The sequence below is a fragment of the Hemitrygon akajei genome, chromosome 2 (assembly GCF_048418815.1).
Source record: "Hemitrygon akajei chromosome 2, sHemAka1.3, whole genome shotgun sequence".
NCBI lineage: Eukaryota > Metazoa > Chordata > Chondrichthyes > Myliobatiformes > Dasyatidae > Hemitrygon > Hemitrygon akajei.
In genome coordinates, this window is record NC_133125.1 from 159,718,702 (window position 1) to 159,736,268 (window position 17,567).

The following is a 17,567-nucleotide window of genomic DNA, read 5'->3' on the forward strand; positions in this document are numbered from 1 at the left end:
AATAGCCTTACAGAACATTTGCTTGTGTGGGAAGCCAGAGGGTTTGTTTCAGCTGACAGGAAGCCCCTCTTGTCTGCTCATTTATTGTGGAATATATTTGAAAAGGCAAAGGGAAAAGAATATGGAGCCAAAGGTGAAACCCCACTCTAAATTATCCCTGAGGGGAATAGGAAAGCTGAGCTTTAATTGGGCAGGAATGGAAGCCACAGGTTGAGAAGATCAGAAAGCAGAAGGAACAACAGGTTAAGGTTACAGATTTAACTGAAGACCAGAATGAAGATAAAGAAATTTAAAATTAATAGAAGAGGCAGGATCAAAAATGTATAAAGAGTACAAGGGAGTTAAAGATGGAGTTGTCCTATATGAAGAAAAGTTGGTGCTTCTGGAGGGAGGAAGAAACTACCTTTGTAGATGATCCACTGCTACCATGATCTATGGGGACACAAAGGGGCTGAAAGTACCCTGGAAAAAATAAAGGAGGTGTGCTGATGGCCAAAGATGAAGGACAACGTGGAGCACTATGTCAAAAATTGCTTGATCTGTGCACAACACAATCCTGACAGAAATGTAAAGAAAGGAACCCCCTGATGCACCAGACCAGTGGAAGGGCCATGGTCTCATTTGCTTTTGGATTATGTTGGTCTCCTACCACCCACCCCAGAAGGGTACAATAATTCTGGTTGTAATAAATACCTTTACCAAGTGGGTGGAGTCTTCCTTAGCTAAGACAAACACAGCAAAGGCCACTTCAAAAATCTTATTGGAAAGAGTGTTCACTCATTGGGGATTACCCCAGAGTATACAATCTGATCAAGGGACACATTTTACAGCCCAGATAATGCAAGATGTCATGGCACTTTTAAGGATCAAGCAGAGCTTTCCTATACTCGATAAGCCACAGTCATGGCCGGAAGGGACACGAGAGGAATGGATGAGTTGGTAGGATTAGATTTGTCAGAATGTGAAATCGATAGGATTGTGCCAGAAAAGTGTGCACAACAGTTGGTGTAGACACTGAAAGAAGCTAGTTACGTGTGTGTGTGTGTGTGTGTGTGTGTGTGTGTGTGTGTGTGTGTGTGTGTGTGTGTGTGTGTGTGTGTGTGTGTGTGTGTGTGTGTGTGTGTGATGGACAGATGGAGGAGTGGGAGAGGGGAACCAGTCGGGGTGGTGTGTGTGTGTGTGTGTGTGTGTGTGTGTGTGTGTGTGTGTGTGTGTGTGTGTGTGTGTGTGTGTGTGTGTGTGTGTGTGTGTGTGTGTGTGTGTGTGTGAGAGAGAGAGAGAGAGAGAGAGAGAGAGAGAGAGAGAGAGAGAGAGAGAGAGATATTTTTGCCTTTGACTCGCACTCTTACCTCCTGGTGGAGTCGTCGGGGCGCCGTCATGACAAGCTTCTTTCACCAATCTTATTGGTGATTGCTCATCATACTGCGTGTCTTGGGCACCTGAAACCTGGCGGAGCCCATCCCTCTCCAGGTCAGTTACATGGCAGCATGTCAAATAGGAAAGAGGCAGCTGCAGAGTAAAGCCCACTTTGACTCAAGATTCAGTCCCATAGATTAAGGCCAAGACAAAGAGTGATGATTCGAATATACCAACTCAACTCATTTTAAGTCTAAGATTTACAGGAAGGGCCCTGCAAAATTATAGACAAAGCAAGTCTATCAGTGTACAAAGTACTGACTTGTCCAGATAAAAATGGTTTGTACCTTATCAAGCAGCTGAAATTGTCCTGTAACAATTGATGCACATGATGGCCCAGATTTGGGGGATGAGGAAGGAACAACTGTTCCAAGAAGTTGGGGACAGGCCTGATCAGGGGGATGATTTTTCGCTTCCTCATCCCTGAGAAGCAGGGGAGCTTTTCCAAAAAAAAAGGAAAAGAAAAATATGCCAGTGCTTGTCTCTCCTGGCTGTAACGAAATTGGGTGAAGAAAAATGGATGCCTTGATTCCTAAGACTATTGGGAGCTTACCTGGATTGGATGGTCTATGAAAGCAAATCAAAAGTATGGACTTAAAATAATTTAAGATTTAACCTGGAAATAAGAGCAGAAATTAACCTTGTGTCTTACAGGTTTAATTCAACATGCAGAGAGCAATGTATTTTGTTGCGATGGAATTAACCAATCTTGCTCCAGGGCCATTACAATTGACAAATGTGCAAACGGTGATGCCGCTGCTTGGAGAACACTTGGTGAACAAAAACTATTTTTCTTGTCGGATACGAGTAATGCAGGTTAACAAAGGAGAAATAGAGGACTCAAATTTGTAATATACTGGGGTAGATGGCTTGACATGTGTGGACAAACCTTAGGTATTCCAGAAGGTGCAAATTTACAGTTCCTATCCAGTATCCCAGCAGGAATAATCATAAGTCAGTTTGTAGGACCAATTATTGAGCAGCCATCAGGTAACGATGGCCACGATAAGATTACAGTTCTGTGGAATCACACTCATGTGAATTTTGATTAGGGCAGTGATCTACACAAGAGGTATATCAGTCAAGGTGGCCACACTAAGCAGTTCTGGAAGGTTGCTTCCGTCATTATAAACTGTCCCCAGGAGGATATAGTACTCAGGGAAAGAGTTTCTGTCAGGGCCCTGGCCCTTTCTGTGTTTTCAAAACTATTAGCAAAATTACTCCCCCATACCTACAAATAACTGAACCTACACCAGAGCCTAAATGTAGTGAAACACAGTGTAATATAAAAGGGGTAGGATTAGTGTTAGAGAACACGGGAGAATTTGTCACTTTACTTCCAGGGTGCAAACACATGCAGGTAATTTTTAATCTAACTGAAATAATGGTGCCTGAATGGTGCTGACCTGCAATGTAACTTAACTTCTTGGGAGATAACAAAGCAGAAGTGAGTTTAAACAAGTGAAAAATAGAGGGAAAAGAAGACTGTTGGAATTACTGTGGGTAGGTTATGCATCGGGGTAGCAATGGTCAACACGCAGGTATAGCAGAATCAGAAACCCAGATATGGTCCTTTCAGCTGAAGATGTGGGATATTACTGGAGAAAATTATCAAGACAAGATATGAGCTAATCAGATTTGGTCAAGATGCATCCCAGGTAACAATGGAGTAGTTAAATTTATGAATCTCTTTCACGATACAACAAACATGATTACTGACTGCATAAACCTCACTTCTAGCCAACACACAAGATGGAGATTTGTGCTGAATGTGCAAGTTGGTTACTAGCCATGATTAGCACTAATTTACTACAATTTGATGCACATCCAGTACCAAATTGAGTATCAGTCGAGCAGATAACAGAATGTGTCAAAGGAAGAATGCCATTGTGCAACATCAGCAGCTTTACAATAACGAACAGAGTACTGGGTTTCTGTAATGATGGTAAAAGAAGGTTTTATAATCTATGTGGTGTTCCCCATTCCCCAACATTGAAATAAATTAAGCTACTGTTTGAAAGCGGTTCATAATATGGACAAATATCATCAGAATACTTGGATATCCTTAAGAAACCCACCAGCACATAATGTTGTTATGAATGGTACTGGGAAGGGATAGATTTCTCAGGATGTCAACAAGGGGGGATCACTGGACTTGCCCAGAAGAAATGAGAAAGCAGAAACTTACAATAATGACTCATCTCCTTTTACTGTAGGTCATGAACTTATCAATCATCCCTGATGAGTTATTAACTGATGAGTTATTAACTTCAAACTTTCTGCATAATCACTCAAAGAGTTGAACTGCATGTGCAGTTCACGAGAGCTGTATAACTCATCTCCTTCTATCGTAGACAACAATCACCCCTGTTGTGAACACATTCAGGAGGTCCAAGATCTGTATGCTCCACGACCGCTGGAGTAACTGTATAAATGTAGCAGGGGACTATGTTGAAAAATAAATGTGCTAGGTTTTCTAAAATTGACTCCTTCTACCTTAGGCCACAAACTTATCAATCACCTCTCGTAGATAATTGGCTACTGTAAATAGACCCTAGTGTAGGTAATTAGCAATAGATTCAAATGGGGGTTAATGGACCATGTGAGAGGATATAAGTTACGGGGAAAATGTGTGGTGGAATGGAACTGATGGAATTGCTTTATCATCAACCTGATGGGCTGAATGGCCTCCTTCATATTTGAAATGTTCGGCAGAAGAGGGAGCTTAAACCTTTATAGGACTCCTGGGTGACGGGGTTGGTGTTCACTCACTGACAATCTGCAACCCCCTTACAGGCACCAGTTTTATACCAATGATCCAGACCAGATGGGATTCCGGCAACCTGTGGCTAAGTAGGCAACACATTCAGCTCTTGGTCAGAGTGTTGTGGGTTCGAGCCCCACTCCAGAGATTTGAGCATGAAGCCCAGGGCGAGTGGCTCTGTCCAACCTGTCAAGTGGATGATTAACAAGAAAATGGGAGGAGTAGGCCACTCAGCCCTGAAACCTGACCCTGGTGTCAAATATGATTACAGATGATGTGCCTCATTTTTTGACAGTTTTGCAGAACGCTAAACTCTCTGCTTTTTCAAAAATTATCTACTGCATTTTTGAATGCCCCAGCGATCCAGTCTCCACTCAGCTCTCTATTAATCACAGTGGGAAATTTCACCATCATGAACATTCACAAACCCTGCTGATGAAGTGCTGAGACAAGAAGATAGGAGTAGGATTCAACCACCAGGCCACGCAAGCCTGAAACAACATTCAATATTGTCATAAAAAAAATAAAAACACAAAATGCTGGCAGAACTCAGCAGGCCAGACAGCATCTATGGGAGGAGGTAGAGACGACGTTTCGGGCTGAAACCCTTCATCAGGATGTCAGGAGTCATCACCCTCCTGATGAAGGGTTTCGGCCCAAAACGTCGTCACTACCCCCTCCCATAGATGCTGTCTGGCCTGCTGAGTTCTGCCAGCATTTTGTGTTTTTATTTATTTCCAGCATCTGTAGATTCACTCGTGTTGCCTTTGAATTCAATATTGTCATAGCTGGTCTATGCTGGCCCTCATTCCCCTCAATTCCTCACACTTTCAAATATTTACCTATCTCCATTCTCTATTCTCTCGGGTTGTTAATCTACTTTATCCTCTCAAATCTCACATAGTTTTACCATTTGTTCAAACAAATACGAACCACCCACCGACTTGCATTGGCAATTTTAACAGCCAACATCATGTATTGTACAGGCAAAAAGAATGATAAACACTTGGAGGACTGAGAATTGGCTTTTGTTTTCAATCCCTAATAGTCACGCTTGTCCCTGCTTGGTTATAGGAGCACTACTAGTACCCTTTATCAGGATTGGCAGCAGTAGAGGATGAATTCACACTACACTTGAAAATTCTGCAAACATTTCCCTATTCACCTCCATCTGCTAAGACACATGCAGTAACTAACTGCCTATAATCACCACTGGCCTAAAAACAATTGGGTCCCTGTGTAATATTATTTGATCCATGAAGACAGCAGCTACTGAAACTATCCTGCTCCTCATCTTCTGCCCCACTGGTCTCCACATCCTTCACAATTCCCACCAGCTCCAGCAAAATTCCATCAGGCACATCCTCCCTTCCCCCTTTCAGCAGTTCAGAAATATCTGTCCCTCTCTGACTCCTTGGTTTATCTCTCTCCACACTAAACATTTAAAGAATAAAGTACTGCGGATACCGGAAATCTTTTAAAAAATGTTTGAAATAGTCAGTCTTCAAACTGAAACTTTCTCATCCTGGAGATGCTGCCTGACTTGCTGAGTATTTCAAGCATTTTCTGCTTTTTTATCTCACCAACCACATGCTAGCTTGTGGCATTTCTCTCTGTTTTTCTCTCTCCATTGGAACAGTCTGGTCAGGTGGTCATGATATGCCTTAGCCCTGTGATTAGTGACACATAACACAGACAGAGAGGCAGAATCTGCTTTGAACTGTCACATTACCCTACTTGGTCTCATATGTTACCAACGTTCTCAGTTTTTATTCTATTCCAAATGGTTCACATCCTTTGTCACAAATTCCAACATTTTCCTTCTACTGTTGTCAACACCTCTATCGTTTCCTGCTTTCTGTCTCCTGTCTTTCTTAGTGTGTTCACATTTGCCACCCTCCAGTCCACAGAAGCCATCCAGGATTCATGGAAGTCTGGAAAACCAGAAACACAATCCACATTTTTCATAATTACCTTTCTCAAACTATTGAAAGTAGGTTATTGAATCTTGGGATTTATCACCTTTCAATCCCATTAGTTTTGTCAGTACCAGTTCTTTACTGTGACTGTTATTTCTACATTTCCAGTCTGTTTTTATTTATTAATGCAAATTACATTCAGTTATTCACTCCCTTAGCTTCTTGTAATCTCTGTGAAGATTGACAGAAATGCTTTAAGCTCTTGTCTACATTCCATAAATTCATCCTCCAGATTGGCCCATCTCCAGACATTGCAGATCTAAAGATAGTACTATTTGCCTGTGTTTGGCCCCTAAACCTTAAACTTCTATCATTCTGAACCAAAAAGGTGATCCAGGCTTCCTCTGACATGAACTACAAAACTTTCAAGGCTTCTGGCCTGCAGGATTCTATATAATGCATACATGTTACCAATACCCAAAAGGTTTATTTACTTATTTATTTATTGAGATACAGCGTGGAATTGTCCCTTCGAGACATGCCACACAGCAATCCCCTAATTGTCTAATCACGGGACAATTTACAACGACCAATTAATCTACCAACCAGAAGACCCAGAGGAAACCCATGTAGGCACGAGTAGAATGTACAAACTCCTTACAGGCAATGGCAGGAATTGAACCTGTGTCACCCGTACTGTAAAACATTGTGCTAGCCACTGCTCTATCGTGCCATGCCAAGGTATATTGCTCCTCCAACCGGAGAGTGCCCTAAACATGGCAGGACAGGAAGCCTCGGATTGACATGTCAGAATGGGAATGGGGAGTGGAATTAAAATGTCTCGCCACCCAGAATTCCAGAATGTGGACAGAGCATATATAATCCTTGGATGTAGAAGAACTTGACAGAATCTCAGAGTGACACTGTTAAAATCACAAACAAGGGAAAATCTGCAGATGCTGGAAATCTGAGCAACACACACAAAATGCTGGAGGAACTCAGCAGGCCTGGCAGTTTAGGGGCCACTGATCTAAAACTGATGTACACAGGAATTTCTTCTCAGAGAAGGCAGAGACTCTCTAGAATTCTCAACCCCAGAGGGTAATGGAGACTCTGCCTTTTAAAGAGGAAATAGATGATTTTCTGAATGATTAGGGAATTGAAGAATATGCAAAATGTCAGATGAAGCCTGGGGCCTATCAGCCATTGTCAGATTAAATAACAGAAGTTTCACTGGCTGGATGGCCAACTACAGTTCCTATTGTTTTTTTCTCTCTGTCCTTAACAGCTCCTGTTTCTCATGTCCTAATGAATGCTTTCTGTCATTTGCTGTTTCATACCTTCACCCACACTCTGAGCTCCCACCCATTCGACCGTCACTGTGCATGTACATCTGTGCACGGCCGCAATGAAAAACTTACTTGCAGCGTCAACACTGATACATAATATAAGCAGTGTTCACAAGGAGAAAATATATTAAACATGAACATAATTTTTACAAGAACAAAGATGAAATTATAAGAAAAAAAACAAAGTCAGCCCAGAAACTAGTTTTGTGCCCTAAGATTCATTTTCTTGCAGGCATTCATAGTAGAACAAAGAAATAACAACAGAATCAATGAAAAACTACACACAAACCAACAGTGACAAACACCCAATGTGCTAAAGAAGACAAGTGGTGCAAATTTAATTAATCAATCAATTGATGAATTGATCAATGGATAAATCAATGAACCAGTCAATCAATCTGAGCCGAATCCTTTGGGAAACTGCCATGGATGGTCCCAAGCTCGGGTTGAGAAAGGAGGGGTTGGCATCAGGCCAGCAGCCCCATCCCATTAAAAACCCAGAGCTACAGACACCGCAACAAAAGCTCCAAAGACCTTATCCCTGGGACAGAAAAACATCATATGGGCTACACCTGGGGAATACTTGAATCACTGGCCCAGGACAGAGGACTTTGGTGAGCTACGCCCCAGTAGGGGTGATGGACTTAAGCTAAGCAACTAAGAATCCTTCAGGAGATCGTAAAATTACCAGTTTGTTTAGACAGTTCAAAAGCATGTTTCTTAAAGAGAAATCATAGGTGGCAGATACCAGCAATGGTAGTTCATAAAAAGCAATATCTATTGGTTTTGTAAGCTGCCAGGAAGATATCGCCGTAAGGATAAAGGATGGAGTGTGTACCAAGGAGAAGGATGAGGAGGACAGCAAGTTCAATGTGGAGTGGGCTAATATACCAGGACATTTTCAGATAAAGAAAAAAGTGGAACTGGGTCTCTTGAAGAACATTGAGGTTGATAAGTCCCCATGGTTTGATGTGATGTACCCATAACCTGGAGTCAAGCAACATCTCTGGAGGGAAATGGACAATTGATATTTCACATTGAGACTCCTCATTAGGAGTGGAAAGACAGTAGGGAGAGTGAGCTATAAGATGTGGGGTGGGAGGGGTGAAACAAAATCTGGTAGGTGAGAGGTAGATCCAGGTATGGGGGAAGTGATTGGCAGGTGAAGGAGGATGAAAAGTGTGAATGGTGCAAGAAGCAGGGAGGTGATAGGTGGAACTGAGGAAGGGATGAATAATCTGATTGGACATGACAGAATCAATGGAAGGAGGTGAGGAGGGAAACCAGAAGGAGGAATGTGTGGGTGATAGATTGATGGAGAGGGTGGGAAGGAAAGTGAGATAGTGTGATGGGGCTGGTGACTGGTGAGTGAGGTAGAACATAACATGATAACATCCAGGCAGCAGACTCAATACAGTTTGATCTAAACAAAATCCAGATGTGGGCAGATAAACGAGAGTTTAAATTTAGTGTAAATAAATGTAAAATATATATAGGGGGTGGAAATGATAGATATAAACATACAATCGGGTTCTTGAGTTAGAAAGAGCACCGTATGAGAGGATTTGGGCATCCTGGTAGACTCATCACTATCCACATCTAGGCAATGCACAGAAGTGATTAGGAAGGCTTATAGAACGTTGGCCTATATAATGCGCTCAGTGGATTTCATGTCTAGAGACGTTCTCCTTTAGCTGTATAATGTGTTTATGAGGCCACACCTTGAGTATGGAGAACAATTCTGGTCTCCATATACTGTGAGGGATGTGAAGGCACAGGAGAGAGTTTAGAGATGGGTAATGAGACTCATTCCAGGTCTGCAGGGTATGAACTATGAAGAAAGATTGAAGGAACTAAATCTTTTTAGCCTAAGATGATGTAGAACGAGAGCAGACATTTTAAAAGTGTTCAATATCATTAAGGGCGTAAGTAAGGTGATGCCAGCGGCTACTTCAAAATTAATCCATCAGTGAGGACTAGGTGGAGAATGATTAAAGGGAGATTTCAGACTGACATCAGGAAGCATTTCTTTATCCAGCGAGTTGCACACACATTGAATAAACTAAGTAGATATGTAGTTGATAGTAGTGACTTTGAGACTTTCAAATCTAAACACACCGTGTGAATAGGAATTTGGTAAGCTGGTAGAATGACCTGTTCTTGTCAAAAAATTTCCAATGTTCTAATAATAAGAGGTGCTGTACCTCTGATCTGTGTCTAGCCTCCACATGACAGTACAGGAGGAGACTGCCTGGATAGTCTGTTGAGGAGATGATGGGCGGGTGCCATTTTGTCCCAGGGTGGGGCTGTGGTATTGAGTGCCGGAGTGGGGATGTCTCACCTGGATGTCAGTGTAAATCATTCCCATGTCCTGACTGAGTGTCAGTGTAAACCATTCCCGTGGCCCGACTGAGTGTCTGTGTGAACCATTCCCGTATTCAGTCTGAGTGTCTGTGTGAACCATTCCTGTGTTCTGACTGAGTGTCTGTGTGAACCGTTCCCGTGTCCTGACTGAGTGTCTGTGTGAACCATTCCCGTGTCCTGACTGTGTGTCAATGTGAACCGTTCCCGTATTCAGACTGAGTGTCTGTGTGAACCGTTCCCGTATTCAGACTGAGTGTCTGTGTGAACCATTCCCGTGTCCTGACTGAGTGTCTGTGTGAACCATCTCCTTACCTTCTGTGTTAAACACTCCCAGCGTGAAGAGAAGAGCGAGCAACAACATGTCCGAGCACCGAGCGGGAGCCGAAGTTTCCAGACAATTCAGGGAAGTTTCCAGAGTCTCAGATTTATGGACTTTGGACTCTGAACACTGAGACTCGGTGATGTGTGGAGAGTAAAATCAACAACAGCTTCCAATCATAAACATTGAACATTGAACCAGGGAGTGGTTCAGCTAACTGTGAAAATGAAAGGAAGGTAGACTCAGTCTGATTATGGAACTGAACAATGTATTGAGGAATAAGGGTAGTTTATGCCATTGGAATCTGTCGTGTCAGTCCACAAGGTCATAGCTGAAGTTCCGATCACCCGCACATGAAGCTGGTAAATTAGTTTATTAGTGTCACAAATAAAGTAAAGGACTTTTCTCATATACTGTTTGTACAGATCAATTAATTACACTGTGCACTGAGGTGTTACAATAACAGTGTCAGAATAAAGTGTTACAGAGAAAGTGCAATGCAGATAGATAGTAAGGTGAAAGGTCACAGCAGGGTAGATTATGAGTTCAATATTCCACCTTTCCATAAAACATCTTATGTTTCAGTATTCACAATTTCTAATGCAATAAATTACCAAGACAGAGAATTACAAATGTTTACTGTCCTCTGAGTGCAGAAAATTTCCATTCTCCTGTTGAAGAATTTGTTCATTTTTACTGGACTGAGAGGTGTTTGAGAAACAAAAGTAACAACATTCATCTCTGAACCTTCACCATCCCACAATTCCAAGTGGGAGAATCTTGTTCACTCACCTATTGTGGGACTTTTTACACCACAGCATGATTTCCCTTTCAGGAATCACATGTTAATGTTTTCTAAGCAATATAATATTGTATAATATTCCAGGATTTTCCCCAAATGCTGATTTCAGGTTAACAGATTTAGAACTTCCATATTTTCTATCTTGCTCCTTTTTGAAATGGGCCACGTTTACCTGCATCCATCTACAGAAGACATATTAGAATATATTTATTTAAGATGATCCCCAGAGGATCCACTATCTCAGTTATCCAGCACTTTCAAACCTTTGATTGTAGTTCATGTACCCAATGGGCTTTAACAAGTTTTACTCTCATTAACTTCTTCAGTATTCATACCTATTTCTCCATCAGACGATCTTCAGTTCGCTATTTCTGGGACTTTTCTCTTTCATGTAGATGGACAGAAAACCTTTGTTTGAATCAATGTGCCTTTTCTGCTTCCTCATGATACACTCAGTGGCCACAACATTAGATACACCTCTACACCTGCTCATTAATGCAAATATCTAATCAGCCAATCTTGTGGCAGCAACTCAGTTCATAACAGACATGGTCAATCAGTTCAGTTCAAACATCAGAAAGGGGAAGAAAATATGATCAAAGTGACTTCCATCATTGAATTATTGTTGGTGCCAGATGGGGTTGTTTGAGTATCTCAGAAATGGCTGATCTCCTGGGATTTTCACTCACAACAGTCTCTGGAGTTTACAGAGAATGGTGGGAAGAAAATAAAACATCCAGTGAGCAGAGATTCTGGTGAAATGCCTTGTTAATGAGGTAGGTCAAAGGAGAATGTTCAGACTGGTTCAAGCTGACAGTAACTCGAATAACCACACATTACAGCAGTACTGTGCAGAAGAGCATCTCTGAATGTAGAACACATCATAACTTAAAGTGAATGGTGACAGCAGCAGAATACCCCACTGGGTTCCTCTGCTGTACTTAATAAAGTGACTATTGAGTGCAAGGTACGTTATGTACGTGTGTGTGTGTGTGTGTGTGTGTGTGTGTGTGTGTGTGTGTGTGTGTGTGTGTGTGTGTGTGTGTGTGTGTGTGTGTGTGTGTGTGTGTGTGTGTGTGTGTGTGTGTGTGTGTGTGTGATGTATTTTTGCCTTTGACTCTTTTCCTTTTCACATATCGAGTCAGCCTGTTCTGCCTCAAGCTGATTTACACTCACTTAATTTTCTCTTTATCAATTTTTTGCTGATCCTTTAAGGAATTGACCCTTTTGGAAAATTGGGCTCTCTTCTGGGGAAGGTTGGACCTGTACAGGAGGAATGGTTTGCCCCTGCACTGGAGGGGGATTAAAATCTTCGCAGGAAGGTTTGATAGTGCAGCACAAGAGGGGTTAAACTTGAGTTGCAGGGGGTTGGGAACCACAGCACCAGAACAGATAGTGGAGTGGTTGTGGAGAAAGATGTTGTTTAGCCTACAGGAATCAAAAGTTTGAACATGGAGTGACTAATGATCTGAGCTGCGTATATTTCAATGCCAGGAGTATTGTAAGAAAGGCAGATGAGCTTAGGGCATGGATCAGCACTTGGAATTATGACATTGTAATCTTTAGTGAGACTTGTTTGCAGAAGGGACAAGCTCAATGTTCTGGGGTTCCATTGTTTTAGATGTGAAAGAGCAGGAGGGAATAAAGTGGGAGGGGTGGCTTTACTCATGAGGGAAAATGTCACAATAGTGCTCAGTCAGGATAGACAGGAGAGCTTGTCCAGTGAGGCACCTCCCCTTTTCCTAATCGGCCATCATTCAGATAATAATTTGTTTTCCTGTTCTTGCAACCAAAGTGGATAACCTCACATTTATCCACATTAAATTGCAACTGCCATGAATTTGCCCACTGACCTAACCTATCCAAGTCACCCTGCATCCTTTTAGCATCCTCATCACAGCTAACACCGCCGCCCAGCTTCGTGTCATCTGCAAACTTGGAGATGCTGCATTTAATTCCCTTGTCTAAATCATTAATATATATTGTAAACAACTGGGGTCCCAGCACTGAGCCTTGCGGTACCCCACTAGTCACTGCCTGCCATTCTGAAAAGGTCTCGTTTACTCCCACTCTTTGCTTCCTGTCTGCCAACCAATTCCCTATCCACATCAATACCATACCCCCAATACCGTGTGTTTTACGTTTGCACACTAATCTCCTGTGTGGGACCTTGTCAAAAGCCTGTTTTGTTGTTCAAGATAAGCTCTGTGAAAAAGCCAGGAAACTATAGGCTGATGAGCCTGACACCAATATTGGGAAAATTATTGGAAGATATTCTGAGGGACCAGATATATTTGGATAGACAGGGACTGATTATGTCCAGTCAACATGACTGTGTGTGTGGTAATTTGTGCCTAACCAATCTATAGAGTTTTTGAGTAAGTTACCAGGAAAGCTGATGACAACAAGACAGTGGGTTTTGTTTTCATGGATGTTAGCAAAGCCTTTGGCAAGCTGCCACATGGGAGGTTGGTCAAGAAGTTTCAGTTGCTCGACATTCAAGATGAGGTAGTAAATTGGATTAGACGGCTTTGTGGGAGAAGCAAGAGTGTGGTAGTAGATGGTTGTCTCTCAGACTGGAAGCCTGTGAACAGGAGAATGTCACAGGGATCAGTGCTTTGTCCATTGTTGTTTGTCATCTATGTCAATGATCTGGATGTTAATGTGGTAAACTGGATCAGCAAATTTAGGGTTTACTCTAAGTTTGGGGGTGTGGTGGACAGTGAGGAAGACTATCAAAGTTTGCAGTGGGATCTGGAAAATGGCAAATGGAATTTAATGCTGACAAGTACCAGGTGTGTCTTTTTAAATTCAACAAGTATCAGAAACAAGGATGGTGAACTTAGATCATAGGTCCATACATGGAACTATTATGTTGCAACTTGGCAGTCACAAGGTCAGAAAAGGCTACTGGATGTTCCAGGAGTTAGATGTTTAAAATGAGCAAAGGAGGAGGTAAAAGCAATGGGGGAGTGGCATTGCTAATCAGTGAGAGCTGGTGGACATCCTGGTGGGATTGGAAATAGGAATGGAGCAATCACCCTATGGGGGTTATTCTAGACAGCCCCACACACCAATAGCAGAGCCTGTTGGGTATGGGTGACAATTGCGACAGCAATAGGTGAGGGAAATAACTCCAAATCTCAGTGGGGGTGGGGGTGGATTGAGTTAATGGCACAAAACTTCAGGCAAACAAAGAAATGAAAAACAGTTTTCTGAAAACAACAGAAACAAAGCCATCAGCACATAACTTTAGCCTCTTGCTGCAGCAATTACATCAGATGGGTCTGACACGAGTTTGTGGAGAAGATTGTTTAAGACGTTGCAGTGGATGTAAATAAACACAAAAGTGATCAAATGTTAACAGAAGCAAACCCACAACATGGTTAACAGCAGCCCCGTTACTCTCTGTCTTTCCTCTCCCCACCCTCCCAACCTGTCTATCAACTTGTCATGGTTCGGTCCGTGAGGTCCGCATTCCAGTTCACGGTCCGGTCCATGTTCCTTATTCCAGGGTTTCCGGTTTTCCCCAGTTTCTGTTGAGGCAGCTGATTCTTGTTTGGGTTGGCTTCATAAATAGCTTCAGGATTCAGCCTCTGGCTGGGGGGGAAGGAAGCAGAACTGGGTGAAGGTTGGCTGTGGGGAGGTTGTTGGAGGGAGAACTGCTGGGATGGTCCATGTGTGAATGTGGTTTGGAACTTGTTGAGGGAAAGAGAGTGGGGAAGGAGTGGGAATTGCTGGGAGGGGGTTGCCTGGGTCTGGTAATGGCAGACAAGGTGAGAGGAGGAACTGAGGGAAAAAGTGGAGAAGGATAGGGATTTGGGATCAGAGGTAGGCAGCTGGGGAGAAATGGATTATTGTGAAGGGAGAAATAAAGGGAATGAGGAGATAGTGAGGGGATGGATGAATGAAATTTGAGACAAAGGGAATAAAAGAATAAGAAATGACAGTGGAGAGAGTTCTGAAAGTGAGGAAGATGAATGAGTTCAGAGAGGAGGTGTTGTCATAATTAGGTTTAATGAGAAGGTGCAAGGACACATGAAGAAAATCAACCTGTTTGTGCTAACAACAACCTTGACAAATAAGATAGGGGAAATAGTATTTGCAAAAGTCCTTAATGATGGCAGCCTACTGGTAAGATGTGCAAATAAGGAACAACTTGAGAAAGCACTCAAGCTAAAAGAGATAGGAAAATGCAAGGTGGAATATACAGGGAGGGTGGGAGCACGAAATGGTGATTGTAAAGGAGTGATCATGGGTGTACCAATGAGTATAAACATGGAGGAGTTGAAGAGGAATATCAAAGGGGGAAAAGTAATTAATGTTCTAAGACTGAAAACAACAAAGTAGAGAATGAAAAAGGAAAGTGAATCAGTATTGATTGAATTTGAAGAAGAAAGAGTGCCAAGGAAAGTGTTCCTGGGTTTCATGAGTTACCCAGTAAGGGTGTATGTGCCAAAGCCATTGAGGTGCTATAATTGTCAAAGGTTTGGACACAGCTAAAAACTGTAAAAGGCAAAGTAGATGTGCTAGATGTGGGGGTGATCATGAATATGGAAAGTGCGGAACAGGAGTGCAACCAAAATGCTGTAATTGTAGAGAAGCTCATAATGTGGTGTATAGTGGGTGTGAGGTTATGAGTCGGGAGAATAAAATTCAAGAAATAAGAGTGAAAGGAAAGATCACTTATGTAGAAGCTGTAAGAATGTCAAGAGAACAGAATAATGCTCCTAATGAACAGGGATGCGAGAGATGCAGCAAAGAACAAATGACAGGATTTATGTGGAAAAAAAAAAGCTCTAGTAATATTCATTGCAGGAGTGATTAATAGCATGGCTGATGTAAAGTCAAAAAGTGACAAAATTCAGCTGGTGGTCAAAGCAGCAGTAAACCATTTAGGGTTAGTAGGACTGACATGGGAAGAAGTGAGGGAGAACCTCACTAATCAGTCAAGCCAGGAAGTGTCATGGGTTGGTTAATACTCATTATGGTGATTCTTTTGCAATGGAATGCAAGGAGTTTACTGGCCAATGGCCAGGAATTTAAGGACTTTATTAAGGAAATGGTTGTAAAACCGGATGTAGTGTGTACCCAGGAAACCTGGTTGAAACCAGCTTTAGAGTTTGTGGTATATGGGTATACAATGATAAGGAAAAATAGAAATCTAGGGGGAAGAGGGGGTTGTGCTATGTTAATCAAGCAAGGTATACTGTATAGAGTACTGGAAAAAGGAGATGATCAGGAATACATAGTGGTGGAAATATGGGAGAGGGGGAGGGAGTGGTTATAATTAACTACTACAATCCATGTAAAAGGTTGGATTTGGACAGCCTACTAAGGATACAAGGACAAAACAGACATAAAGTAGTGTGGTGTGCAGATTTCAATGCTCACAGCACAATATGGGGGATCCGATTACAGATTCAAATGGAAAGGTAATTGATGATTTGATGGAAGAAAGGGATTTGGTATGTGTGAATGATGGTAGAGGAACAAGGATAAACATAACAACAGCAACTGAGTCGGTATTAGATATTACTTTAGTGTCTAATGTCTTGGCTGGCATTAGTAACTGGGGAGTTTGGACTGCTTCAACAGTAGGCAGTGATCACTACCCAGTTTTATGTTCAGTGGGTGAAAGAGTTGAAGTAAGACCAGGTGGTGGAATCCCAAAGTGGGTGTTTGGAAAAGCAGATTGGGGTAAGTTCCAGAAGTTAAGTGAAGCAGCATTGACAAAGATTGACATTTCTGGAAATATAGATGAATTAAACAGTCAGGTGACTTCAGCAATTATTATGGCAGCAGAAGGATCTATACCCAGGAGTAAAAACAGGATGAATAGAAAACTGGTACCATGGTGGACAGAGGAATGTTGTCAGGCTGTAAAAAAACAGAAATAGAGCATTCAGGCTAGTTAAAAGAACCCATAATGTGCAGCATTTGATTCAATATAAGAAGTCACAGGCAGTGGTGAGAAGAACTATACGTCAAGCTAAAAGGGCAAGTTGGAGGAGTTTTTGCAACAAAATAGGAAGAACAATGCCTGTAGGAGAGGTATGGGGAATGATTAAGAGATTGGGGGGAGATAGAAGGGATTGGGAGTATCCAGTAATGATATCTGAGGAGGAAACAGCAGTCTCCAGCAGGGATAAGGCTGAGATCATGGCCAAGTCATTTGTAAAGATACATAATTCAGAAAATTTGTCTGAAAAAGGGAGAAGGAGAAGGGAAAGAACAATGAGTCAATACCCAGGTGTGTTAAACAGGAGGAAAGAAACAGATGATATAATTGATGATCTATTTACTTTGGCAGAAATGGTGAGAGCAATAAAGAGATCGAGACCATACTCCCCAGGGAAAGATCTAATATGCTATGTTATGCTAAAAAATCTAGGAGAAGGAGTGCTCTTGAAGTTACTGCATTTTTATAACAGAGTGTGGGAGGAGGGAAGATTACCAAGTGCATGGAAAGAAGCAGTAGTAATTCCAATAAGGAAACCTGGCAAGGATCCGTCAAAACCCACTAGCTACAGGCCAATAGTACTAACATCAAATATAGGTATGGTAATGGAAAGGATAATAACAGAAAGGTTATCGTATGATCTTGAGAAGAGAGGAATGCTGGCAAGTTATC

The 17,567-nt window shown here is 42.1% G+C and overlaps 1 protein-coding gene across 1 annotated transcript in view; it reads right to left on the reverse strand.

Annotated features, from left to right (window-relative positions):
• Window positions 1–10,209, reverse strand: part of LOC140721206 (uncharacterized) — a 33,183-nt gene extending 22,974 nt beyond the window's left edge. The window contains exon 1 of the mRNA XM_073036067.1: window positions 10,125–10,209. Within this exon, the coding sequence (XP_072892168.1) occupies window positions 10,125–10,173 (49 nt within the window). The 5' untranslated portion in view covers window positions 10,174–10,209. The remainder of the gene's footprint in view (window positions 1–10,124) is intronic.
• Window positions 10,210–17,567: the final 7,358 nt, after the last annotated feature.